Genomic DNA, 26,476 nt, shown 5'->3' with positions numbered 1-26,476 from the left:
CTTTCTCAGGACTGGGCAGATGAACTGGGGGAGGCCAGCGGCCTGGACACCTCGCCAGACGCTGGATTCACTTCTCCTCCGACCGTGGCTTCGGAGGAGGGTGCAGCATTTTCTGTGGTGCTGCGCAAGGCGGCTGAGGCCCTTGGGCTCGAGTTGCCTGCCGTGGCTGTGAGGACCAACATCCTCACTGAGGTGCTTCAAACCTCAGCAAGCTCCACTGAGCCTCTGCTGCCGTTCAACGAGGCCCTCACTGACGTTCTGCAGGGCACCTGGTCCAAGCCCTCCACAGTTCCTCCTGTGGATAGGAACGTTGCCAGGCGCCACCGCCCTGCTCCGGGCGACCCCAGTTTCCTGTCCCAACACCCCACCCCCGAGAGTCTGGTTATCCAGGCCTCTACCTCCCAGTCCTCCTTCCCGACCGCTCCGCCGGACCGGGATTCCAAGAGACTCGAGCAGTTTGGCAAGAAACTGTTCTCGTCCCTTAGTTTGGGCCTGCGGTCCTTAAATACCGCCTGTCTCTTGGACCGTTATTCCCACTCCCTGTGGGATACGGTGGAGGACGCGCTGCCCCTGTGTCCGGAGGAGGTCCGGACGCGTCTTACCCAGGCTTTGGCCGATGGGAGGGATGCAGCACGGCACGCCATAAGATGTGGGCTTGACACCACGGACTCGCTAGGTCGGGCGATTTCCACCACGGTGGCGCTCCGCCGCCACGCCTGGATGCGGTCCACGTCATTTTCCGGGGATGTCCAGAACACCCTCATGGACATGCCCTTTGATGGCACTCGCCTGTTTGGTGAGAAGGCGGACAGTGCGCTGAACCGTTTCAAGGACTCCCGGGCTACGGCCAAGTCCTTGGGCCTCTCGGCTCCGCGGGCGCACACTTCCGCTTTTCGCCCCTTTCGTGGCCAAGGAAGGGGCGCCTCCTCACGTCCGCAAAGCCACCAGCCGCAGAACCAACCTGCGCGTGGTCGCGGACGTGGCTTCCGCCGTGGCGGAAATGGAGGACGACGTGGTCAGCCCACATCCACCCCGGCAGCATCCGCCTCAAAGCCTTCCTAGTCCGAGCTTTCAGGCCCATACCACGCCAGTGGGCGGCAGAGTTCGCCATCACCTGCTCCACTGGCGGTCCATAACATCGGACAGGTGGGTGCTGCAAATCGTCCGAAGGGGCTACTCCCTCCCCTTCGAGACGACCCCTCCAGCCATGCCACCACAGCACCACCGTATCTCGGGGGATCATTTGGATCTTCTCCGCGAGGAAGTTTCGACTCTCTTGGCCAAGAGGGCCGTCGAGCGCGTTCCGAGTCCAGAAGTAGGTCGTGGTTGTTATTCCCACTACTTTCTGGTTCCCAAGAAGGGCAAGGGGGGCCTGCGCCCTATCTTGGACCTCCGGAACGTCAATGCCTTCCTCCGAAAGGAAAGGTTCAAGATGCTAACGTTGGCTCAGGTCTTAGCTGCCCTAGACCCTGGAGACTGGATGGTAGCGTTGGACTTGCAGGACGCGTATTTCCATATCCCCGTCCTGCCGGCCCACCGGCGTTACCTGCGGTTCACGGTGGGCCAAGAGCACTTTCAGTTTACCGTGCTCCCCTTCGGCCTCACCAGTGCCCCTCGGGTGTTCACGAAAGTGATGGCGGTGGTCGCAGCTCATCTGCGCAGATCAGGGGTCCCAGTCTTCCCCTATCTCGACGACTGGTTGTTGAAGGCGGGCTCGCCCCAGGCAGTCGTCTCCCACCTCCAGACTACGGCGGATCTCCTGCATTTGCTGGGGTTTTCCATCAACGTGCCGAAGTCACACTTGAGTCCCTCTCAGAAGCTCCTCTTCATCGGAGCGGTTCTCGATTCGGCGCAGTTCCGGGTCCATCCTCCGGAACAGCGGGTCCGGGATATACAGGCCCTGATTCCCATCTTTCGGCCTCTATCCCGGGTTTCGGTCAGGCTAGTGTTGCGGCTTCTGGGGCTGATGGCCTCCTGCATCCTACTAGTGCATCACGCCAGGCGGCGCATGCGGGCTCTGCAGTGGGACCTGAAGTTTCAGTGGGCCCAGCATCACGGCAACCTGTCCGACCATGTCTTGATCTCGGAGGGTACTGCACAGCAGTTGCAGTGGTGGCTCACGGACCGCGAGTGGGTCAAGGGCAAGAGCCTCTCCCTTCCCCAACCGGAGCATGTCGTAGTGACGGATGCGTCCCTCCTGGGATGGGGTGGCCATATGGGAGAGGCGGAGATCAGAGGCCTCTGGTCTCCGGCGGAGTCTCGTCTCCACATCAACCTGTTGGAGTTGAGAGCGATCCGGCTTGCACTGAAAGCCTTCCTTCCCTCTGTCCGGGGAAGTGTCGTGCAGGTGTTCACGGACAACACCACCGCCATGTGGTACTGCAACAAACAGGGCGGGGTGGGGTCGTGGACCCTTTGTCAGGAGGCTCTGCGCCTCTGGACATGGCTGGAACACCAGGGCGTCACCCTGGTGGTTCAACATCTGGCGGGCTCTCTGAACGCCAGAGCAGACGAACTCAGCCGCCGGTGCATGATGGATCACGAATGGCGTCTGAACTCCGAAGTGGTGCAAGGCCTCTTTCAGCAGTGGGGAGAGCCTTGGTTAGATCTATTCGCCACCGAAGAGAACGCGCAATGTCAGCAGTTCTGCGCGTTGGAATTTCCAAGGCGGCACTCGCTCGGCGACGCTTTTCGTCACGAGTGGAGTTGCGGTCTGTTGTACGCCTTTCCGCCTATACCACTTCTGCCCAGAGTGCTGAAGAAGATCAGGCGCGACCGGGCCCAAGTCATCTTGGTGGCTCCGGATTGGGCACGAAGATACTGGTATCCCGAGCTACTCAGTCTGTTGACCGATCCCCCGATACGTCTGCCCCTTCGGGAGGATCTTCTGTCGCAGCAGCAGGGGACGGTCCTCCACCCGAACCTGTCCAGCCTCCACCTCCATGCGTGGAGATTGAGCGGCGGCAGTTGATGCCATTTGACTTGCCTCCTGAAGTCTGTGATATCATTCTGGCAGCCAGGCGTCCCTCCACAAAGTCGGTATACGCCTGCCGGTGGAACAAATTTGTGGCATGGTGCACAGCAAAGGCTGTGGATCCCCTTTCCGCCCCTCTTTCTGAGGTTCTCCTCTTCCTTCTTTCTCTGGCCCGGCAGGGCTCTGCCCTGGGCACCCTGAAAGGTTATCTTGCTGCCCTCTCCGCCTTCTTGCGGCTTCCTGATCAGCCTTCTCTTTTCAAGTCCCCTGTAGTGTCACGCTTTCTCAAAGGCATTACACACACGTTCCCTCCTGTCCCTTTTGTAATGCCTCAGTGGGACTTGAATCTGGTTTTGACGTTCCTGATGTGCGCTCCCTTCGAGCCTCTTCACAATTGCCCTCTTCGTCTTTTAACTCTAAAGACTGCTTTTCTGGTAGCCATCACCTCGGCTAGACGGGTGAGTGAGCTCCAGGCTTTATCTTCAAAGCCTCCTTTTCTATCTGTTCATCCGGACAAGGTTGTCCTTCGGCCTCGTCCCTCCTTTCTTCCTAAAGTGGTGACTCCATTTCACCTTGGGCAGTCTGTCACCTTGCCCACCTTCTTTCCGCCTCCGCATCCTTCCAAAGAGGAAGAGAGGCTCCACCGTCTGGACCCAAAACGTGCGCTCTCTTTTTATCTGGACCGCACAAAGCAGTTCCGGGTGGACGACCAGCTTTTTGTTGGGTACGTGGGCGCTAAGAAGGGGAAAGCTGTGCACAAATGAACCATCTCTCGGTGGGTCGTTTTGTGTATAAAAATCTGCTATTCCTTGGCTAAAAAGGACCCTCCTGTTGGGCTGCGCGCCCATTCTACTCGGGCCACGGCGGCTACTACTGCCTTGGGACGGGGAGTCCCTTTGCAGGACATCTGTCAGGCGGCGACGTGGGCTTCGCTACACACGTTTGCCAGGCATTATTGCCTTGACAGCCAAGTCCGGAGGGATGGCTTCTTTGGCCGTTCTGTCCTCCAGGACTTTCTGGTGTGATCTTGGTTCGCAGACCCACCACCGGGGATGGTATTGCTTGGGTATCTATTCTAAGGTGAGGAATCTAACTAACGTGTTTCTTTCAGATGAACAAGTTACTAACCTTCGGTAACGATGTATCTGTAAGAAACATTAGTTAGTTAGATTCCTCACCGACCCACCCATCCTCCCCGTTCTGCGAACTGACATCTAGGGTTAAGGTTGTCCTTTCAGGCCCCTAGATTTTATTTTGGGCACCAGTGTCGGTCTTTGCATGGCTCTGCGTTCCTGGCGCGGAAGGCTATGTACAAGAACTGACGTCAGCGCGCGAGGGCGGCGTCTAAGTACTCCGACGACGTCATCCCGGCGCACGACGCCGACGACGGACGCGGAGCCGCAGACGACGCCTAGCGACGCGCAAGGGGTATTGCTGACGAAAAATCTTCCGGATCCAGTCTGACGCCTGGGGATATTCTAAGGTGAGGAATCTAACTAACTAATGTTTCTTACAGATACATCGTTACCGAAGGTTAGTAACTTGTTCATCAGGCCTACTTCTCACACCTCTAAACCCAGTGGATGACGCTGATCCACTCCTCAGCTTTGTCCAAGCAGGATGTGACGTGTGCGGTGCCTATATAGGTGCAACCCCAGCACACTGACATCAGCTCTTTTCTTTCTGCACAATCAGGGCATATCTGGAGGAAGCTACCTCAGTCCATTTTTTGACTTTATGTCAAATCCTATTGAGCTTTTGCTCCCTGTGAGTGAATAGGGATGCCCTCTAAAAAGAACTATGGGGTTTAAATCCTGTGGTTCCTGTCATAGGCAGATGTCTGGGACAGACCCCCACCTGGTTTGCCTTCGGGTCCTGAAGTTGGGTCACAACTCCAAGACCTACTGTGACTGTCAAGCCATGAACAGTAAGGCAATTCGGGCATGCTCCCTAAAGCTCTTGTTTGCCCAAAGCCAGTTTACAATGCGATGTTCCAAGTCCTGAGCGCTGGGAAAGTCTATGGCTTGCTCATGGAGCCTTTTTTGGCATTCGTCATCGTGTAAGTTGTATAAGAAATACGAAGAAGTTGAAGCACACTTCGACTTTGCTGCGCTGGTCCAAGTCTTGGGCGAGCTGCAAGAACAACATCTCAAATGTAGGTACCCCTCCTATGTGTCAACCATGGAGCCTGTGTATGGGTCTGTTCCTCATCTGCCAAAATTTCTCAAAGCCGGTGAAATCCTCACTCAGGTATAGGAATTTTATGAGACCATGCAACTCATATTTAGGCAGGCCAACCCCTCTGAAGCGCCTTCGGGAGCGATGGGTTTGGCAGGTACCCCTCACTGGATTCCAGCTGGCAGGTCCTTTGGATCCGTTCTTGGATCCAAATCGGTTCCGGATGCACAACAAGGACTTTTCCCAGGGCCCATTCAAGTGGCACCATTTCTAGTGCCACCGACACACCACGGTGGGCGACCCCATCGTTATACCCCATACGGAGCCAGAACACAGCCCTCTGATGCAGAGACAATGCCTCATTTCACTTATAGGCCCTGTGGGAATACGATTGGGGCATATATGAGGATTCTTATGATTACACTCACCCCGTGGAAGAGCCTGAATGTAACTGGTATGAGTAACTGGTGGATGCTAGTGGTTTACGCATCTCTCTAGACACTGACCTAGTCTCCTCCTAGTGTGGCCACAGAGGAAGGGGCTTCATTTGCCATGGTGATGAGGAGGGTGGCGAAGATCCTGGGCCTTACCCTGCTCTCGATGACACTCAAGATATCTGTCTTGACAGAAATGCTTCAGTTGGGAGTTCCCCCCCATATAACTCTTCTTCCCTTCAATACAGCCCTCACTGATGTCCTGCTCGGGCATGAGCCAAGCTCTGCACAGGGGCTCTTGTGTACTGGACGATTTCCAGCTGCCATTGCCACGCTCCTGGGGACCCATCTTTCCTCACTCAGAACCTTACCGGGAGAGTCTGTTTGTCCAGGTCTTTACATTTAAAGTCAACCCTGATGTGTTCCCTACCACACCAGCGAATAGGGAATCTTATGAGGTTGGACACCTTTGGTAAGAGGATTTTCTGTTCTACCTGCCTTGTTTTTTTTTAAACAAATTTTTATTGCCTTTTAGATGTCATGTAACATGCTCCTTAGAGCGTTGAGGTACAGTATATGTAACCACCCAAGATGCTTTGTCTGATACATTTAGTTTGTTGTCACCATCACTTGACCCTCTTGGTATACGGCAACTTGAATGATCATTCTCTTCCACCTGCCTTGTACCGTGGTCAGTGAACACCATGTGCTTCTTGGGCTGATATTCCCACACAGTTTGACATTAATTTGCACAAGTGCTGCTCAGAAGAGCCATCCTGTCACAGGTTATTGTTGATGGCAGGGATGCAGCACAGTTCACTATTAGCTGCAGACGGATAATGGATGGAATGTTGAACAATGTCAAACACTTGGGGATGCCCAGACAAGGGTCCTGTGCTAGCCATACCACTGGATTCAGGCTATCCTGGATGATGAGGGGCGATGCCCCGAAACTGGTCCTAGGATGCTTGTTTCCATTCAGGAAGGACCTAAACTAGGGGGGGGGGAGCATGGCTAACCACCAAACATGGCGGACGCGTCTTAGCCGAGCTTCGGGCCTGGCCCCGAATCCTGATTAAATCCCCGCTGCTGCGGAGCCATCTGACCCTCGGTGCTTCCTGCAAGTCCCACGGTGACCCTGTGCGACGCTTTGGGGGCAGAGGAATCGCGAGTCAGACCCAGATGTTGAGCCTGAATACGGAGACCCCAGCACGGCGGCCTTGATCACAGAAGAGAGCGCAGGCTGCGCTGCGTAACTTCCCATCAGAGGTGCCTAATGCGAAGATGGGCGAAAGGAGAAGAAGAGTCCGGCCTTTAGTAAACCAAGAATACCCCCTGAAGCACACTGGAACTGCCGGTTAGTGCAGTGAGAGCGGAGGACACAATCCAGCACCAGAACGAAGACCCCACCGATCAGTGCCGCGCCAAGAGGTGAGGAACCCGGGGCTTCCGACTGCTCTTGCACAAACCGAGAAACCATATCTGGGACATACTGACTGAGCTGGAGCGAGGCACCCCCTGGCCCCCTCGCCGGAGTCTGGCGACTATAGTGGTATGGGGCAATTTCCTCCGCGGATTACTGGTGTGCGAGTACTGCCGGCTTGAACTGGTGTGACGACGTGCCCACGACAGAGAAGAAACCCGGCACGCGGAGCGCCCGGTTTGGGCATCTGGACAGGGAATAGGGCCAAGAGCAGAAGGCCCAAAAAGGAAAGCCACGGAGAGACGTGAAGCCACTTGAGACCGGTGTCGGGTCCGACGCCTGGGACTAACCCAGCTGATTTATTTTGTTTCCTGAGTGTTGTTGAAGCGGCGAACAGTGAGTAACTTGCCTGACTGGGCCTCACAAGACCAGTCTCCTAACTTTGTATGATCAGTGCTTTGTCGTAAGCTGAATGGCCTAACCCCACGGGGCTCACCACATTGATAATCGCTCTTTGTGGCAGTACAGATTGTTTGGACTAGTTAGGTGGAAGAGACCAGTCCCATCAATATAAACTGTGTTTAAAGACCGTATGGGCCTGATATAAACTAGGTGCAGTAAAGTGGTATACGCACAAAGTGATACGGCGCGACGTGGGTAGAAAGCGCACACACTGCACTCTACGCACTGCGCAATACCTACGACACAAGATGGGACGCACCAGGGAGAAACAACATGAGCCTCTGGCCTCTGATAGACCTGAACACGCAGACCAAGATGATACAAATAGCACCTCTGATCAGGACTGCATACCACCATTGTGGGAGAACAAGCTGACAAACTAGACCTGATACTTAAGGAGGTACGCAACTACAGAAAGGCAAACGAACAACAAGTAAGTGCGCTATCACTTCCAGTCTTCCCCTATCTTGATGACTGGTTGTTGAAGGCGGGCTCGCCCCAGGCAGTCGTCTCCCACCTCCAGACTACGGCTGACCTCCTGCATTTGCTGGGGTTTTCCATCAACGTGCTGAAGTCGCATCTGAGTCCCTCCCAGAAGCTCCTTTTCATCGGAGCGGTTCTGGACTCGGCGCAGTTCCGGGTCTATCCTCTGGAACAGCGGGTTCAGGATATTCAGGCTCTGATTCCGATCTTTCAGCCTTTATCTCGGGATTCGGTCAGGTTGGTGCTGCGGCTACTGGGTCTGCTGGCCTCCTGCATCCTGCTGGTACATCACGCCAGGTGGCGGATGCAGGCTCTGCAGTGGGACCTGAAGTTTCAGTGGGCCCAGCATCGGGGCAACCTATCCGACCATGTCTTGATCTCGGAGGGCACTGCAAGACAGTTGCAGTGGTGGCTCACGGACCGCGATTGGGTCAGTGGCAGATCCCTCTCCCTACCCCAACCGGAGCACGTTGTGGTGCTGGATGCGTCCCTCCTGGCATAGGGGGGCCACATGGGAGAGGCGGAGATCAGAGGCCTCTGGTCTCCGGCGGAATCCCGGCTCCATATCAACCTATTGGAGCTGCGGGCGACCCTCTGTTCGGGGAATTGTAGTGCAGGTGTTCACGGACAAAACCACCGCCATGTGGTATTGCAACAAACAGGGCAGGGTGGGGTCGTGGACCCTTTGTCAGGAGGCTCTGCGCCTCTGGACATGGCTGGAACATCAGGGCATCACCCTGGTGGTTCAACATCTGGCGGGCTCTCTGAACGCCAGAGCCGACGAACTCAGCCGCCGGTGCATGATGGATCATGAATGGCGTCTGAACTCGGTCGTGGCGCAAGGACTCTTTCGGCAGTGGGGAGAGCCTTGGTTAGATCTACTCGCCACCGAAGAGAACGCGCAATGTCATCAGTTCTGCGCATTGGAATTTCCAAGGCGGCACTTGCTCTGAGACGCTTTTCGTCGCGAGTGGAGTTTCGGTCTGTTGTACGCCTTTCCGCCTACACCACTTCTGCCCAGAGTGCTGAAGAAGATCAGCCGCGAACGGGCCCAAGTCATCCTTGTGGCTCCGGATTGGGCATGAAGATACTGGTATCCCGAGCTACTCAGTCTGTCCATCGATCCCCCGATTCGACTGCCTCTTCAGGAGGACCTTCTGTCGCAGCAGCAGGGGACGGTCCTCCACCCGAACCTGTCCAGCCTCCACCTCCATGCGTGGAGATTGAGCGGAGACACTTGATGCCATTTGTCTTGCCTCCTGAAGTCTGTGATGTCATTCTGGCAGCCAGGCGTCCCTCCACTAAAACGGTATACGCCTGCAGGTGGAACAAATTTGTGGCATGGTGCACAGAAAAGGCTGTGGATCCCCTTTCCGCCCTTCTTTCTGAGGTTCTCCTCTTTCTTCTTTCCCTGGCCCAGCAGGGCTCTGCTCTGGGCACCCTCAAGGGACATTTTTCAGCTATTTCTGCTTTCTTATGGCTTCCTGATCAGCCTTCTCTCTTCAATTCACCTGTTGCTCGATTCTTTAAAGGCATTACTCATGTTTCCTCCTGTCCCTTTCGTAATGCCTCAGTGGGATTTGAACCTAGTGTTAACCTATCTGATGTGCGCTCCCTTTGAGCCACGTCATAATTGTCCTCTTCGTTTTTTGACTATTAAGAATGCCTTCCTGGTTGCCATCACCTCTGCTAGACGGGTGAGTGAGCTCCAGGCTCTATCTTCTAAGCCTCCTTTCCTTTCTGTCCATCCGGACAAGGTTGTGCTCAGGAGTCGTCCTTCCTTTCTCCCTAAGGTGGTAACTGCTTTTCGCATCGGCCAGTCTGTTACACTGCCCACCTTCTTTCCGCCTCCGCATCCCTTGAAAGAGTAAGAGAGGCTGCACCGTCTGGACCCAAAACGAGCGCTGTCCTTCTAGCTGGACCGCACGAAACAGTTCCGGGTGGACGACCAACTCTTTGTTGGCTACGTGGGCGCTAATAAGGGGCGGCCAGTGCACAAGCGAACCATCTCTCGGTGGGTCGTTTTGTGCATTAAGTCCTGTTATTCCTTGGCTAAGAAGGATCCTCCTGTGGGGCTGAGAGCCCCTTCCTCCCGGGCCACAGCGGCTACTACTGCCCTGGGACGGGGAGTCCCTCTTCAGGACATTTGTCCGGCAGCAACGTGGGCCTTGCTGCACACGTTTGCCAAGCACTACTGCCTGGACAGCCAAGTCCGGAGAGACGGCTTCTTTGGCCGTTCTGTTCTCCAGGACTTCCTGGTGTGATCTTGGTTCGCAGACCCACCACCGGGGTCGGTATTGCTGGGGTATCTATTCTAAGGTAAGGAATCTAACTAACGTGTTTCTTTCAGATGAACAAGTTACTTACCTTCGGTAACGATATATCTGTAAGAAACATTAGTTAGTTAGATTCCTTACCGCCCCACCCATCCTCCCCGTTCTGCGAACTGATATCTAGGGTTAAGGACATCCCTTTCAGGGCCCTAGATTTATGGCACCAGTGTCAGTCTCTTGCATGGCTCTGCATTCCTGGCGCAGAAAGCTATGTACAAAAACTGACGTCAGCGCGCGAGGGCGGCGATCTAAGTACTCCGACTACTTTATCCCGGCGATCACGACGCCAACGACGGATGCGGAGCTGCATATGACGCCTAGCGGCGTGCAAGGGTATTGCTGACGAAAATCTTTCCGGATCCAGCCTGACGCCTGGGGATATTCTAAGGTAAGGAATCTAACTAACTAATGTTTCTTACAGATATATTGTTACCGAAGGTAAGTAACTTGTTCATCAGGTCAAATGCTATCTGGAACCATCAGTTAATAAATGAACAGGAAAACTCATAAATTACAGCTGGATATAAATAAGTATGAACCCTGGTGCTGTACTAGCCAGCAAGTGTCTCCATAAACAATACACAAGAAGCTTTCAACAAACCTGGACAATTACAACCGTTCTCCTGAAGGAGCATGTCAGCTCTTCTCTTGGAGCCAGTTAACCTGCACGACACCGCCACTTTATTGGGTACTGTACAGTACAGTGCAAACAAAGGGAGTGTTAGTGGAAAGCAGCGCCTTTGTGATAAAGCATTAATCACTTGTTGTGCATGGTTTCATTGCATTCTGTGCACGCCTGGGTATACGTGCAGTGTGGTTATTTAAGTGGGCTCACGCACTGCACGAACTGTCAGTGGGGATTCCAGACAGCAGTTACGGAGCCCTACTGGCAGGACGTGTCGCTTCGTGGGCGTTCCTCTTGTGCAATAAAGTCCTCTTTCAAACATACAGCGCTTTGTGGGTCGCCTTTATATTACCTTATATTCTTATAATGTTTCCAGAGGGGTGGGATCGAAGGTTTTGCGCATTTCCAGCAAAAAACATTCAATTTCAATGCTCCAGTATTAGCCGGCAACTGGTACACCTTTCCTAGTGCTCATTTGGAAAAAGTATGCTATGCTGATTTTTCAAAAGAAAAGAACGTTTTAATAATTAACAGTTTTGAGTTATTGCACCTGTCGTTATGACATGTCCTGCTCACATGAAACCTGTTGCCTTCTACCAGAGATTCGCTAGTGGTGCTTAAAACAACTTCACATATCAATCTGTACTCTCCGTAGCACTAATATTTTACGTGCTAAGAGCCACTGCTCCCGTCTCTGGCCTTTTGTCGTCTTGATGTTATTTTGGGAGTATGATATGTCCCCATGGCAGGCTTCAGCAGCCCCCACGTGTGTCTCAGCCTAAGCTAATGCAGTTTCTAGGACACGCCCCATCCCCCTCTTACTACTGTTTCACTACTGTGGGCTCAGTGACCATTTACATCCCATAGTAAACGGTTAATAAGGCTTTCCAGTACATTTGGTAAATACCTACACCAGAGGTTTTTGTTTTGCAGAGGCCAAAACCATTTAAAATGATGCATTTTCACGAGGCATGTTCATGTTATTTTCATTTAACATGTCTCTGCAATCCCTAATTCACCCCTGACATTGCTGCTCTGGTGTTTATGTGGGTTTCCCTGTAGTGGAGGCAGCGTTTTAGATACATACATTGCTATGTTGGCATAAGCGCCTTAGATGTTAGAAACGCCATCTTGCCACTTTTGCTGCTTTTGCACACGACACTGCAGATACATGTTATTATTTGAAATCTGCTTGCTTGCCTATTCTTCACATGAAAACTGTCTGTTGTTCACATCCCTAGACGTGCACTGCGACCTTGGTCTGAACATTATGTGCAGAAACAGTCTGAGCCACCAAACAATGTATGTTTTTGAGTTCAAGTTGATCGGCCCACGCTCTAGCCATAACACGCACACAGCTGCAAATATCTGAAAGTCGAGAGCCTTTAATATTGCAGTTTGCATGCATTAGACACACATTCTGGAGAAAAACTTTTCCAGGCGCAGAGCAAAGCTGATTCTGTGATGTGATTCACCTACGCTGATCTTTACGGTATGGGGTTCCCCATTCAAACCTAGAGACCTTCTATTAGTATAATAATACTAGCTCACTAGCGAAGGGAGGGTGGTTGCATTCCACTATCATTTGTAATATGATTTCTCCCTTCATTTTCTATGGTATTGTAACAATGCTGATGGTTTTAATTTTAATCATTTGTCTGCTTATGTTAACCAAAGTACCGCAGCTTAGGACACGTAGTTTATAAAATAAACGTGTTAAACTTTACCGTGTCTCTGATTACTCTTGTTGTGGACTGATATGAGAATAATAACGAACAGGCATTTCTGATTCCCACCATTCGCTTGTTCTGGGTTGTCTATACATTGGTAGCTTCGAGAGGATACGGAGAACGAATGGGACACTGATGCTAGTCGGATTGGGGTTCTGGGTTTTGAGGTGAGTTTTTGGTACACCGCAATTCACTGAGGTCCTGGTTTCCTGCTCATAGTTCTGTGCATGAGCAAAATCCCTGCAACATGGCGCACCTAATGTTTGGTCTTCTGATTTGAAATGCCTTAGTAGTGCTTATATTTGTCCACGACACCCTCACTCTTGTTTCCGGATAGCAGGAGTGACGTTTTTCACCTACCTGTTTGTACGATAGGTTCCATCAAGCTTGTTAATTAAAAAGGTTTTTATATTTCTGAACCTTTGTGCTACTGTAATATCCATTGTTGTTTTTCTCGGTGTCCTTATGGCGGTCGATATTGCAGTGCATAGCCAAACACCTCTGCGGCATCATTTGACGCAGTTTGGGGTGTCGGACGATGGGATAGCTGTTATTTTTGTGGTGAGTGCCGATGCGTCATACCCCTACGAGTTGTTTTACTCTTGGGTGACTATGCCGGCCGTGAATGCGGACGATAATATGTTTCACACCTATACTCACACACGGATCCCAGCAAATTATACGCCATACAGGACGCAAGAGATTCCTATTTCCGCTTGGCAGCATCGCATTTGGTTTAATGGCGCCTTTCCGCATACGGTTACACCGGTTCAAATGGGCCCTTTATCAATTCCAGGGACCACTTGGCCGGTACTAGCCGGATTTACACCTCATCCTCATTATTTGAATGTTGCGGTGGATGAGTTGCGTGTCCTCCATACAGCCATGATTACTGTATATAGGGCTTTAGTGCAATACGTCTCACGCAACATGCAGGTGGGGGCACCTGCTGTTGCGGGACAGCCAGCCGGCCAGGCCGGGGTTGTTATTAGTCCCGTCATGGTTAATTCGGTAATGGGCAAGCGCCCCCAGAATAAGGACGATTTGCCTTATTGGCTTGCTGTTAGACCTGGCACCTTGGCGTGAGTTTCCCTTCCACTTTTTGATGGTGTGCCTCGATTGTTTTGCTGGTGTTGTCCGCTCAGGGCACTGCGCCACGGCTAATCCGTGCCGCAGTGCAAGTGCTCCCTAGGTAAAGTGTACCTGTAATTGATGTTCATGATTGGTTTATTGGATTCACTGTCAGTCCCCAGTAAAGTGCACCAGGGGTGCCAGGGCTTGTGAATGCCAATGCTGCTGGTGGGCTTGCAGCGCTGGTTGCGCCACCCACAGACAGCGGCCTTGTAAAATGTGTCTAGGGTCTGCCACCGCAGACCCTGTGCGCGGTCTGGGACCGTCGCGCTGACTGCGCAAGTGCCCCCACTTGCCAGTCCCTGAACCTTCCCTTACCTACATATTAGCCACCCCTCTGGTAGGCCCAAGGGCAGGGTGCATTGTAGGCATAAGGTAGGACATGCCCTGATGTGTGTGGCATGTCTTAGTAGTGAATTACAGCCATTTTCGTTTTTCACTATTGAAGGCTACCTGCTCTCCATAGGCCAGAATGGGCTGCTGGAGTCACTACACGCTGTGACCCCAGTGGACTCAGAGAGCCTGGTAGAATGTCAAGTTTAGTATGCCTGAACTCAGAATAATAAAATACTTCTTGTAGTCAAGTTTATTTTAATATCCTGGGTTTGTAAATACTACTTTTAGAAAGTTAGTATTTACTGACCTGGCCATTTCAGTCCGCCTCTGCTGTGTGTGTGTGTTCTGCCTAGCAACAGTAAGGAGCAGGGTTGGGGAATCCCCAGAGACAGGTTGGCTGCCAGGTGGTGGGTAGAGAGATGACACCAGGATGGGTGGGAGGAGTACACCTTGACTCTTGAATAGACCTGTGCTCTACCACCACAAAGCCGGCGCCGCCCCCTGTGGAGCGGCTGATGTCTCTGCCCTGCTGCTGAAAGGAAAGAGCAGAGTCACCATAACAAAGTGCTCCAGAACTGGACTGGGCCAGGCCCAGGCCCCCTGGCGCTAAAGAACAAAAGAATCACGGTATAAAAGTAGGAGCCTGGCTCCTAAGAAATCGGAATCCTGTTTTACCACAAAGAACCTCTGCCCGACTAGAAGGAGAAGAAGACGCTGGAGGAGCTGGCCTGCTGCTTGCCTTGCTGAGAAAGGAGAGGAAGAGACTTATTGAAAAGACTTTGCTGCTTTGTGCTTTAAACATTCTCCAAGGGCTTGATCTGAGCTTGCCCCCTGAACTGAACCCCAGGACCAGTGGGTTCTCTGTGCTTTTGCTCGTCCTCCGATTCGAGCCGTGTGTGCATCCCGCTGGAAAGAGACTGCGCCCCTCATCGCCCCTCCTAGGGCCGTGACACTCAGGAGCTTGCCTGCCTCAACCCCGTGAGAGCCCCGCTCCGTCCGGAGCCGCTCTCTGTCCACGGGCTAGGTTGCCTGCACCCCTGTCACCGCCTGCCACTGGAGCGCGCTGAACGCGCTATCACCCCTCTGGCCGGAAACCGTCCGACGACTGTGATCTACGCCGGGTCATCCAGCTGCACTGACCGTGCCCTGTGACCCCGCTTCGCTATCCCCGGACATCTCAGGCCGCGCCGCCCCCGCTGTGGAGACCCCCCCTGCACCGCCGTGCTGAGGGTCGCTGGCCGCGCCTGCCTACCTGCCCACACCCGCTGATCGAGGACCCAAGACCACTTCCCAAGCTGAGAGTCGCACCGACCTGTGCCGACTCTCCACATCACGAAAGGAGTTCCAGTATCGGGCTCGGGGCCCGCAACGCCTTATTTCCCCGTTCGCAGGAGCCGATCTCTGTAAGTACTGGAACCACAAGTAACATTTGCAAGAGACTACAAAGTATCCATTTGGAACTACGAACAAAGAACATTTGCCTGCTTTATAACCTGGTGGCATAGCGAAAAACGTTATTGGTCTTGTGATAAGTCTGCTGAGATATATATACCTATTTTTACATAAAGAAGCGTATTTTTCTACACATCCAAGTCTGGTGTCCGTTTCTGGGGGGATTGATGTATTTACTGTGTGTGTGATTGTAAGTGCTTAACCAACAACGCCTGAGGAATCGCCTTGGCTGCTCACGCCACGCACCTAGAGGGTGAGCAAGGGTCATTCACAAGGGGTTATCCTGCGCCCTGACGTAGAGGAGAGGGTTCCTGCTTGACACAAGGGCAACCTTGCGCCAACCAGAGACCCCCAAGTCTAACACTTGCTGAGAAATTTGACCAGCTGGAAGCAGTATTTCCACACTCTACTCCTGTGGAGAAACACAGGATCCTCACCATTAGTTTGCAAAAAGACTTAGTCTCGGAGGTGTCCGATTGTGGCAACTGGGGTAAGGTTTTTACAGCGGTCTACTCGAAGTGCTTCGACACCCCGTCTATGGCTGTGCTTCCCTCCGTCATCAAGCGTGTTCAAGATCAATACGGTCCGGAGGCGGCAGTCGAGCTGGGTATGCGGCTTGTCGGAGTGTTCTACGTAGTGGCCTCTCTCATCCTTGGTAACCTCAAGGGAGATGCGGTACACTTTCAAGTGGCTAATGGTTTAGCCCTCGTCGACAAACTCGATAAGCCCCGAGAGTTACCTAAAATTATTGCGGAGGCTTATAGGACTATTGGCCGCAGTAGTTTAGGGATTAAGCCAACTGTTGTAATTCCAGACTTAATACAGCAAACTAAGGTGAGTTCGTCTGTCAAAGACGATCATCCAACTTTTTCTAAACAAAATTGGCGAACAAAGAAACAGGGAAAGCAGCAACAGAAACAGGGGTCTCGTCCTGCATCTCCAGTACAGGCAACTGGTGAACGCACATACGATTTGCACGATCGCACTAGTATTAGTTCACCTGATAGATTTCAGGTTACTGAACAAAGTTCTCCTCGTTCTTCACAGGAAACGTCGGTCTCACAGTCCGGTGACAGAGAACGTGGCCAGAGTCTGGTGAGACGTGAGCAACCCTGTCAGCCTGACGGTAAAGGCAAGTAGGACGAGTTTGCACGTCAACGCCCCCCGTTTCAGGAGAAGAAAGTTGCTGCGCAAACAGCAAGGTATGCCACAGATAGTGAGAACGCAGCTTCGGAACCTGACATGGGATCTAACGCTGCTCGACAGCGCAGCGGAGGTTACAGTAGTGCGGCAAGCATTGTGTCCATATCTGGAGGCGACAGCAACTGATACGTTCATAACTGTAGAAACTGCTGATACTAGAGTGGCTCCCCCTGACAGACTATATGACATAGTCCTCTTAATTGAAGGTGACATACAACGTACAATACAAGGGATTTTTTGGGATAATCTGACCTCTTCCTATGACATTCTCTTAGCAGAGGCGGACTGGCCCCCGGATTTCATTTTGGATGCTCCAAGGGGGGAGGAGGTAATCCTCCCATCCTTTGCGCACACTGTGCCAAAGGAGCACGCTGAAAGGTTTGCCGAAGAGTGGGCTCAGGTGCTTGGTCCGGCGTTGTACCGTACTCAGGTTGGGTGGGATAAATTGTCTCCAAGCCATGAGATTCCTTTACGGTCCATGCCCCTGACGCAGCCCCAATATCCCATGCGCCGCGAAGCTAGAGCTCACGTCGCGGAAATCCTTGAGCAATTGGAATACCAGGGTGTTATTGAAACGTTTGTCACCAATGAATAATCCTTTATTCACTGTAATGAAGCCTGATGGGTCGTACCGCCTAGTTCTGGATTACCGGCATTTGAACTCTCATTGTCGGACGTGTGCTGTACAGAATACCCACAGTTCTGCCCTCATTGATAGTCTCGTGTGTAAAAGGTTTAAGACCACACTTGACATATCCAATTGCTTTTACAGCCATAACCTGTCCTCTATTAGTAGTCAGTGGACAGCGTTTACTTCTGGCGGCAAACAAAAACAGTTTAAGAGATTAGCCATGGGCTATAAAAACAGCCCTGGCGTCTTTGCCGCATGTGTTGTCTCTCTGTTAGAGAGCATTGACCCTGATACGTACTCGTATGTTGATGATATCTATCTCACAGACGACGAATTATGGCCGCATCTGTGTCGCGTTGATTGCATCATTGTTATGTTTGCAGACTTTGGTTACAAATTCAACTTTGCGAAGTCTCATATTGCAGAGTATTCAGTGTTGTTTTTGGGCTACGAGCTCAACATTGAGGGTCGAGGGTTAGCTCCTCACTTTCTGGAGAAGTGTGCATGCTTGCGTGCTCCTACAACACTGAAAAAATGACAGTCTTTGCTGGGCTATCTGAATTTCGGTCGTACTTACATTCCCGATCATGCCCAGCGTATCAAGCCGCTATATGCCTTGGTACAACCTACTTTTTCCAAATCGAGCTGGCTGCCAGAGCATTCAGCTATTTTGTAATCTTTGCAAGCTGATCTTCTTGCTTCGAAATACTTACTGACACGTGATAACCACACTAACCTGGTAATAAGAATTGTGCCGGGCGCAGTGGGTTTCACGTACTTAACGTTCAATGAGGGCGATACCGTCCCCATTGCCTACAAATCACACCTGTACACTTCGGCTGAACAGCGTTTTTCAACAGTTGAAAAAGTTTTGACTGCAGTGCAGATGGCGATTCTTAAAGAACGAACGCTATCGCAAGGAAAACGCATGTTGGTGGTTACAACATATCCTGCTCTGGAGGCAGTCACAAAAGCCAGTGTACCTAACTCTAAAGTTTTGCATCCACGTTGGATACAATGGGCCACTTCTTTGACATCGCCAGATGTCACCTATATCTTTGATGCCTCATTGCAGACTCAGGACTACTTGCAGTATGAATTTGTTCATCCGGCTCCTCTGTCTTTGCGTCCGCTTGAGGATTACCATTGTGTCATTTACACTGACGGTTCGGCGCAACCGGCGACAAGATCAAAACATGCCTACTCAGCAGCCTGCGCAATTGTGGCGGGTACTTTCGTGCATGGAGAATTCAAGTCTGATGTCGTGCATACGCAGTCATTGGGTGATTGTACCGCACAGTTGGCAAAGCTCCGTGCTCTGGTGCTTGCACTGGAGTTTGCTGATCCTTGGGTTACTACTCTTATCGTGAGTGACTCATTTTACTGTGTTCAGTATTTTAACGACAATCTGTTCTTTTGGTCTCAAAATGAATATCGTGATTCCAAAGGTAGCACAATCAAGCATAAAATGCTTTGGGTTCGAGTGGCAGAACTTAAACAGCATCTGCCTCTCGTGAATGTAATTCACACTGTTGGTCACCAGCGAGTTGGTGTCCACGCTGTTGGCAACAGCTTGGCTGACGAGGCAGTGAAAACAGCAGTGGTGACATATCTAGTAGCAGCAGTTACAAGATCCAAAAGTAAGATCGATGATGACATCTTGGCAGCTATTGCTGCTACAGAGAAGGAAAGTAATTACCCAAGAGGTTTCCCTTCTCTGTACCATTATCACTTAAGTCCTGATAACGTCCCGTATGTGAGCATTAACGACGTTAGTGACAGGTTGATTCCCAACGCGGACTGCAGACTGTCCTTGATAACAGCGGCTCACGAGGGTATGGCCTCTGCCCATGCCGGCGTGTCAGCTACTGTTACTCATTTACAACAGCGTTACTGGTTGCGCGGTTTGTATAAACAGGCTCGCGCTTATGTTCCTGATTGTGACATTTGCCAGCAGTTTAAACCTTCGACTGCTGCGCGCCCACCACAGACTCAGTCTAATAAGCCACCTGGGTGTGTTTATTTGGATCACTGCGGTCCTTTCTCCTCTGATACTGCGTATAACTATATCTTGGTTGCAGTGGATTCGTGCACACGTTTTCTTTGGGTATGGCCACAAAGGAGTGCTGATGTTTGTACTGTCATAAGGGATTTGCATGTCTTCGTGGGAATTTTTGCGTGTGGTAGCTTTCATTCTGATCACGGCCCTGCGTTTGCCTCTAAGGCGTACAAAGAAGCCATGAAATCTTTGGGGGTCCAAGTCCATACCGGCCTGAGGGTAATAGTGTACTGGAGCGAATGAACCGTGACTTAAAGCAATCTCTGACAGCCAGGGTTTTAGGCACTGGCCGGAACTGGTTAGCCCATCTGTATAACGTCCAACGTGCACTTAATAATCTCTCTAGAAGGTCTCTGGGTGGGCGGACCCCATAGATGATGCTCTTTGGCATAAAAATGTTTGTCCCAGACCTTGATGGCCTAGACATGGCGGCGTCAGCCGCATCCTTTGACGTAGATGATCACTGTGCTGTATTACAGAATCGACAAGAGACAGTCTCGCAAAAGAACACTTGCTCTCCACATCTGATGCTTCGCTTCAGATTCCGGTAGTCGGCTGGCTACCTCGAGTTGGAGACCTGGTCCGTGAGAAGGTGGATAACAAGTAGGAGTTCGGCCCCTCTTATCGTGCCCCGGTTCCAGTGCTTGGCGTGCAGGGTACAAGAACAGTCATTTTACCTCCACTTCCTGGTCGCAAAGATAACAGGTACATCTCCATTGACAATGTCAAACTACAGCGAGTGGCTGATTCTTCTTAGTATAACTCCAGCGGTTTCTTGCCCTGTGATGCTGAGAAATTCTGTTTTGGCTCCGGCTTCTACCACTATGCCTGATGTTGCCATCGAGATGCATACAGTTACTAATCCTTTGTTGCCACCACCGGCTGGTGGTCCACCTGAAGATACTGAGTATGCTTATCCTGCAGATGCATCATTGCCTGTTTTACAATCAACCGCAGTTAACCAGTCACGTTTCTCCTTTGACACTAACTCTATGACTTCCAGTGCTCCATCAAAAAAGTTTCTATTTTTGCTGTTGTTGGTCTGCTTATTGCGCAATGGCTGCACAATGTGTGTCACATGACAGCCTATCCAGGCTGCTCCATCTTCGTAACCGGATGCTTGAATATTATGGAACATTACCACTGGCAACCCTGAGCATAGCCTATGGATTGTCCTTCCGGTTTTTCTACTTTCAACCTGTTTTTCATTGTCTAGATTGTCCTTTCGAATGGGCTCTGGATTTGTGCTTGACAAACTCGGTGTCTCCTGCCCCGGATTATGATCGACTGATGAGTCCCTTAGTGGCACATGAGTTGGACTGTTCTGGTGTCAGGATCATGGCCTGTGGAGCAGCACATGGAGTCCTAGGGAATTGGGACATCTGTACGGCAGCGTATGACTTCTTGGCAAGAAGTTATCTTGAAGAACACGCCAGTTGTCCTCTGATTATGCTAGAGGCCCCAGTTGTCGAGGAACATGTATGTTCGTTTACCTTGTTAGACTGGATGGCGGAAACATTTACAGAACGTTCTAATGACTGCCTCTTGGAAGCTGTCGCTACTTACTGTTCTTATACGTTGATGGATTAACTTGGATGTCTTCCAAACTTTCCTTGTACGACCCAGACACTTTTTTGATTCGGCATTGGGGCTCGCTGAGCCTTTGCACGATGTTACATGGTTTTTTATTTCCTTTTTTTTTTTCCTTCGTTTTTTCTTTTTGCGTTTTTTTTTTTCTTTTCGAACTTTCACTCCCCTTTATTTGGATTTCCAATACATGCACTTGGTTCCGCTCTGTCGAATTTGAACTCTGCGTTCTTTTAATTATATCCCTAATAGTTCTTGGTCCGATCAATGGAGGGTGTAGTGGAGGCAGCGTTTTAGATACATACATTGCTATGTTAGCATAAGCGCCTTAGATGTTAGAAACACCATCTTGCCACTTTTGCTGCTTTTGCACACGACACTGCAGATACATGTTATTATTTGAAATCTGCTTGCTTGCCTTTTCTTCACATGAGAACTGTCTGTTGTTCACATCCCTAGACGTGCACTGCGACCTTGGTCTGAACATTATGTTCAGAAACAGTCTGAGCCACCAAACAATGTATGTTTTTGAGTTCAAGTTGATCGTCCCACGCTCTAGCCATAACACGCACACAGCTGCAAATATCTGAAAGTCGAGAGCCTTTAATATTGCAGTTCGCATGCATTAGACACACATTCTGGAGAAGAACTTTTCCAGGCACAGAGCAAAGCTGATCCTGTGATGTGATTCACCTAAGCTGAACTTTACGGTATGGGGTTCCCCATTCAAACCTAGAGACCTTCTATTAGTATAATAATACTAGCTCACTAGCGAAGGGAGGGTGGTTGCATTCCACTATCATTTGTAATATGATTTCTCCCTTCATTTTCTATGGTATTGTAACAATGCTGATGGTTTTAATTTTAATTATTTGTCTGCTTATGTTAGCCAAAGTACTGCATCTTAGGAGACGTAGTTTCTAAAATAAATGTGTTAAACTTTACCGTGTCTCTGATTACTCTTGTTGTGGACTGATATGAGAATAATAACGAACAGGCATTTCTGATTCCCACCATTCGTGAGAGTACTCTAAGTCGCTTGTTCTGGGTTGTCTATACATTGGTAGCTTCGCGAGGATACAGAGAACGAATGGGACACTGATGCTAGTCGGATTGGGGTTCTGGGTTCTGAGGTGAGTTTTTGGTACACGGCAATTCACTGAGGTCCTGGTTTCCTGCGCATAGTTCTGTGCATGAGCAGAATCCCTGCAACATCCCCTGGCCTCATCCCAGCTGTTTCCGTTCGCTTTCCCAGCCCACCCCTTCCAGCTTTAATTCCCACCAACATTCCTTCTCCCTCCCTCGTGTTGCTGGTTATAGCTGGAGCAGTAGTAATCACGGTAACAACACCAAAAGTAAAAAATACATTTTTCGCCAGTCTTTAAATAAAATATGTGCAAACACACCAACCTGTTAATTGTTTCTACCTTTTAATTAAAGCACATTTTTAACATGAAAGAATCAAGCAGAACATAATACGATGCATCTTTTTGTAAGAAAACGAGGCCAGGTGAATAAGATCTCTCAAAACAAACCTCTTCCTCCAGCACAGGCGACAATTTTATCTACTGCTTAAAGGCATTTCTTCATGTTATTTATGCAAAGCGCCCAGAATAATGTGCCGCTTGATTAACCACTTATACGGTCCCAAAGGCGAGACCTATTGGCTATGCCAATGCTTGTTATAAATGTTGTTTAGATATTTCTCGTTAATAAAGGTGTTGTGGAGTATGTCACATAGGCAAAACAAGCCAATATATATTAATTGAACACATACATATACTGGAAAATTAGGATTACTTTATTTTACATACTTAATTACTTGTTCTGTGAGTAGAGGTACTCTTGAAATTATCTCTTTTCTTCAAACAGGTGTTTGGTGACAAAGATCCTGATGGTTTCTATAAAGGGGAATGTAACGGGAAAAAAGGATATATTCCCTGTAACATGGTTTCTGAACTGGAAGTAGAAAATGAGGAAGTTGAATATCAGTTGTTAAATCAGGAGTTTCTGACGGCGAAGACATCCCTGGACGAACTAGGTATAGCCCTACTCTCATAATGTCTGCTCTGCTTGGTTTTATTCTCATCGGTTTTGCTTGTGTTCTTATTTTTGGTTGCCTTATTGGGCTAAATTGAAAGGTCCACCTGCAGCATATTTTTAGTAAGACCGAAACCTGCTTCCATCTTTGGGCGTTTAATGAATTTTATTGCTCCGGTCTGATTTTCTCCTGAATTTCTTTGTTTTTTATAAAGATTTGAATGTTAATGTTTATTTACTAAAAACACTCTTTTGATCATATTAAATTAAACCTCATAAAAAGCAGAAAGGTAGCAATACCTTAATTAGTCTCAGCCACTCTTGGATGCTCTGGATCACTTATCAGTCCATTGTCTTCTAGCTAATCTGTGCCATTATAGAGAACTAAATGCAAATCTGCGTTTTTCCTGCTAAATAGGAGAAGTCTAGTCTGAAGTGGTAAGCCATCTCCTCTCTGAAGAGGAAAACAAGCAATGCCAGACCTGTTTTGACGTTAACGGGGAACATCTGTAAGGTCCTACCTGACTCAGGTGGCATATAGAGATTTAGACTTCTTCTGAGTATATCTAGTGTGCTTAGTGAGGTTCCTGTGTAGACAGTTGAAACAAATAGTCAAACCAAAAATATATAGTTGCAGTCAACCAATTTACAGGCCATCCAATTGCATATGTCATGTCCTGTTGTAGCTCCTCATTTTTCATGTATAACACCTGTTCAGTCATCATTCAAACTCATAGAGGTAAATAAGCAAATTTTGAATTGGCATCCGGGTGTGCAATGCAAGCAGAACCGTATTTGGGACTGTTGCAGGTTCACCTGAAGCAAGAAATCCATTTTTATTGGGCATATAATTTTTTAGCACCTACACTTAGATGTCTGGCTCTGTTTATGTTTTCCATATGCCCCCTTCCAAAACGTTTTTCAATTATATGTTGTGACTTAAAACCTCTTTAGAGGGGCAGGGTGAAAAAAATGTAAAACAACTTTCACAATCTCGCAAATATCACGGCGATCGGGTCCGCTTGTTCAGCTATATGCCAAATAAAAATGGATTTCTTGCTTCAGCTGAACAAGCGGACCCGATCGCCGTCCTAGGTACCTCGGACCTTACTTCCCTGACAACTGTCAAGAGGGGAGTTACACGCCGATCGATTTCCAGAGGCATAACTACCTCTTTACTCAAGTAATCTCAAACGGAGATACTGTGAGTACATTACCACTACACTCACAGCACACTTTAGGGTGTGTGCTGATTTTTACACGTGGCCTATACCTTGTTCATATGGCCATTCACCTTTTTCTTGGTCCTGACTAAAGCCTCTAGAACCATCCAGAAGGCTGAAACTAGTTGACCTTATCTACAAGGGATTTCAGGAAAATAATATTCCTAACTTTATATCCCGCATAACTTTTTAACATTAGTCCTGGGACCCTTCTAATAAAAGCTTTTTCCAGGGCATTTCCCAGAGACTTTTTTAACTCATAATCACATCTCACATAGCACGTCACTCTCTGCTCAATATCCTGCTCCGCTGTAATCCAGGCGTTGTAGCACAACTGGATTGTATTAGACAATCCAGTTGGGCCCCGATGATGAAGCATGCCACCTACTAGGTAGGTGGGTGAGGGGTTTCTTTCACAGCAGTTGTGCGCTCTCCTTTCACGTTTATTTCAAAGTGATAGCAAAAAAAGTTTGCTCTGAATCATCAAATACTTGTCCATTTTGTTTTGCCAAAGTCATTGGGGAAGAGGACAAGTTTTTCTTTTTCCTCGCTCTCCTTTTGTTTCTATTTGCCTGGTTTTAAAGCCTGTGCTGACTGCAACCGCTTGATGTCGGTTACGGACCATTACCGCCGGTGCCTTTACTGTTTGGGCCTCGACCACGACGCGGAGTCGTGTTTGGACTGCAAGGCCCTGACCTTGAAGGCTAGACGGGAGCGGTCCCGTAAGCTTCTCGAGCTTCGTCACTCGGCTCCGCGCCCCTCTCGATCCCGGTCCAGGAGGAGGTCCAAGGATCGGTCGCGGAGCCGCAGCCGACGTCATCATCGATCGTCTGGCTCCAAGTCTTCGGGTAAGTCGAAGCACTCCAAGAAGTCCAAGAGGCGACACCGCTCTTCGGACTCCCCTCGCCGGTCGCGCGACTCGGCCGAGGGTCAGGGTGGTTCCACCCCCGCGGCTCCAGCGGCGCCGCAGGCGCCGCACAAGTCCCCATACCCGCCGGTCCCTGGGACTGACGCGATGCCGGCGGAAGTCAGTGCCTTCCTCTCGGCCATGAGGAACCTGGCTCTGCCGTCGACGCCCGCTGGTGCGCCTTCAGGCCCCGCGGACCCGACTGCGCAACCTTGCCTGCCGGCGGCTCTGGCCCCGGCGCCGTTGACGGCTCCGGCCTCGACGCCGCAAGTGCCCGAGGGACCCGTTCCCGAGTCCCCGCCGACGCCGGTCGACCTCGTCACGCCTCCTCCGCCGGCGTCGACACCGGTACCACCTCCGACGCCGGCTCCGCTCGGCTTCGAGCCCCAGTTCAGCCCCGCTCCGGGCCCGGCGCCGTTACGGCGTCGATGGACGCCGCGTTCGGCGCCGCTGGAGACACATTATGTCTATCGTCCGGCTCCGATCCTTCCTCCTGCATACCAGGAATCGGATGACGGGGGCGAATGGGAGGGATCCGAGGATCCTATGGCCGTTCAGGCTCAGCTGTCACAGGACTGGGCAGATGAACTGGGGGAGGCCAGTGGTCTGGATACCTCTCCAGACACTGGATTCATCTCTCCTCCGACTGTGGCTTCGGAGGAGGGTGCTGCTTTCTCTGTGGTGCTGCGCAAGGCGGCCGCAGCCCTTGGGCTCGAGCTACCTGACGTGGCTGTGAGGACTAACGTCCTCACTGAGGTGCTTCAGTCTGCAGCAAGCTCCACTGAGCCTCTGCTGCAATTCAATGAGGCCCTCATTGACGTTCTGCAGGGCACCTGGTCCAAGCCCTCCACAGTCCCTCCTGTGGACAGAAACGTCGCCAGGCGCCACCGCCCTGCTCCGGGCGACCCCAGTTTTCTGTCCCAACACCCTACCCCCGAGAGCCTGGTTATCCAGGCTTCTACCTCCCAATCCTCCTTCCCGACCGCTCCGCCGGACCGGGATTCCAAGAGACTGGAACAGTTTGGCAAAAAGCTGTTCTCCTCCCTTAGTTTGGGCCTGCGGTCCTTGAACACCGCCTGTCTCTTGGACCGTTATTCCCACTCTCTGTGGGATACGGTGGAGGACGTGCTGCCCCTGTGTCCGGCGGAGGTCCAGACACGACTTACCCAGGCTCTGGCCGATGGGAGGGATGCAGCACGACATGCTATCCGATGTGGGCTTGACACTACGGACTCGCTGGGTAGGGCGATTTCTACCACGGTGGC

General features: G+C 50.7%; 1 protein-coding gene across 4 annotated transcripts in view; it reads left to right on the top strand.

Moving 5' to 3' along the window:
- TSPOAP1 (TSPO associated protein 1) overlaps positions 1–26,476 on the top strand; it is a 3,327,443-nt gene that overhangs the window by 2,419,012 nt on the left and 881,955 nt on the right. For all 4 annotated transcript variants that reach the window (XM_085649739.1, XM_085649737.1, XM_085649736.1 and 1 more), the window contains one exon: positions 22,914–23,082. In XM_085649739.1, coding sequence (XP_085505865.1) covers positions 22,914–23,082 — 169 coding nt within the window. The remainder of the gene's footprint in view (positions 1–22,913; positions 23,083–26,476) is intronic.

This window comes from Triturus cristatus, chromosome 3_2, assembly GCF_964204655.1.
Source record: "Triturus cristatus chromosome 3_2, aTriCri1.1, whole genome shotgun sequence".
In the NCBI taxonomy this organism is placed as follows: Eukaryota; Metazoa; Chordata; class Amphibia; order Caudata; family Salamandridae; genus Triturus; species Triturus cristatus.
The sequence above is the reverse complement of the archived record's forward strand: the minus strand, read 5'-3'. Positions and strand labels throughout refer to the sequence as shown.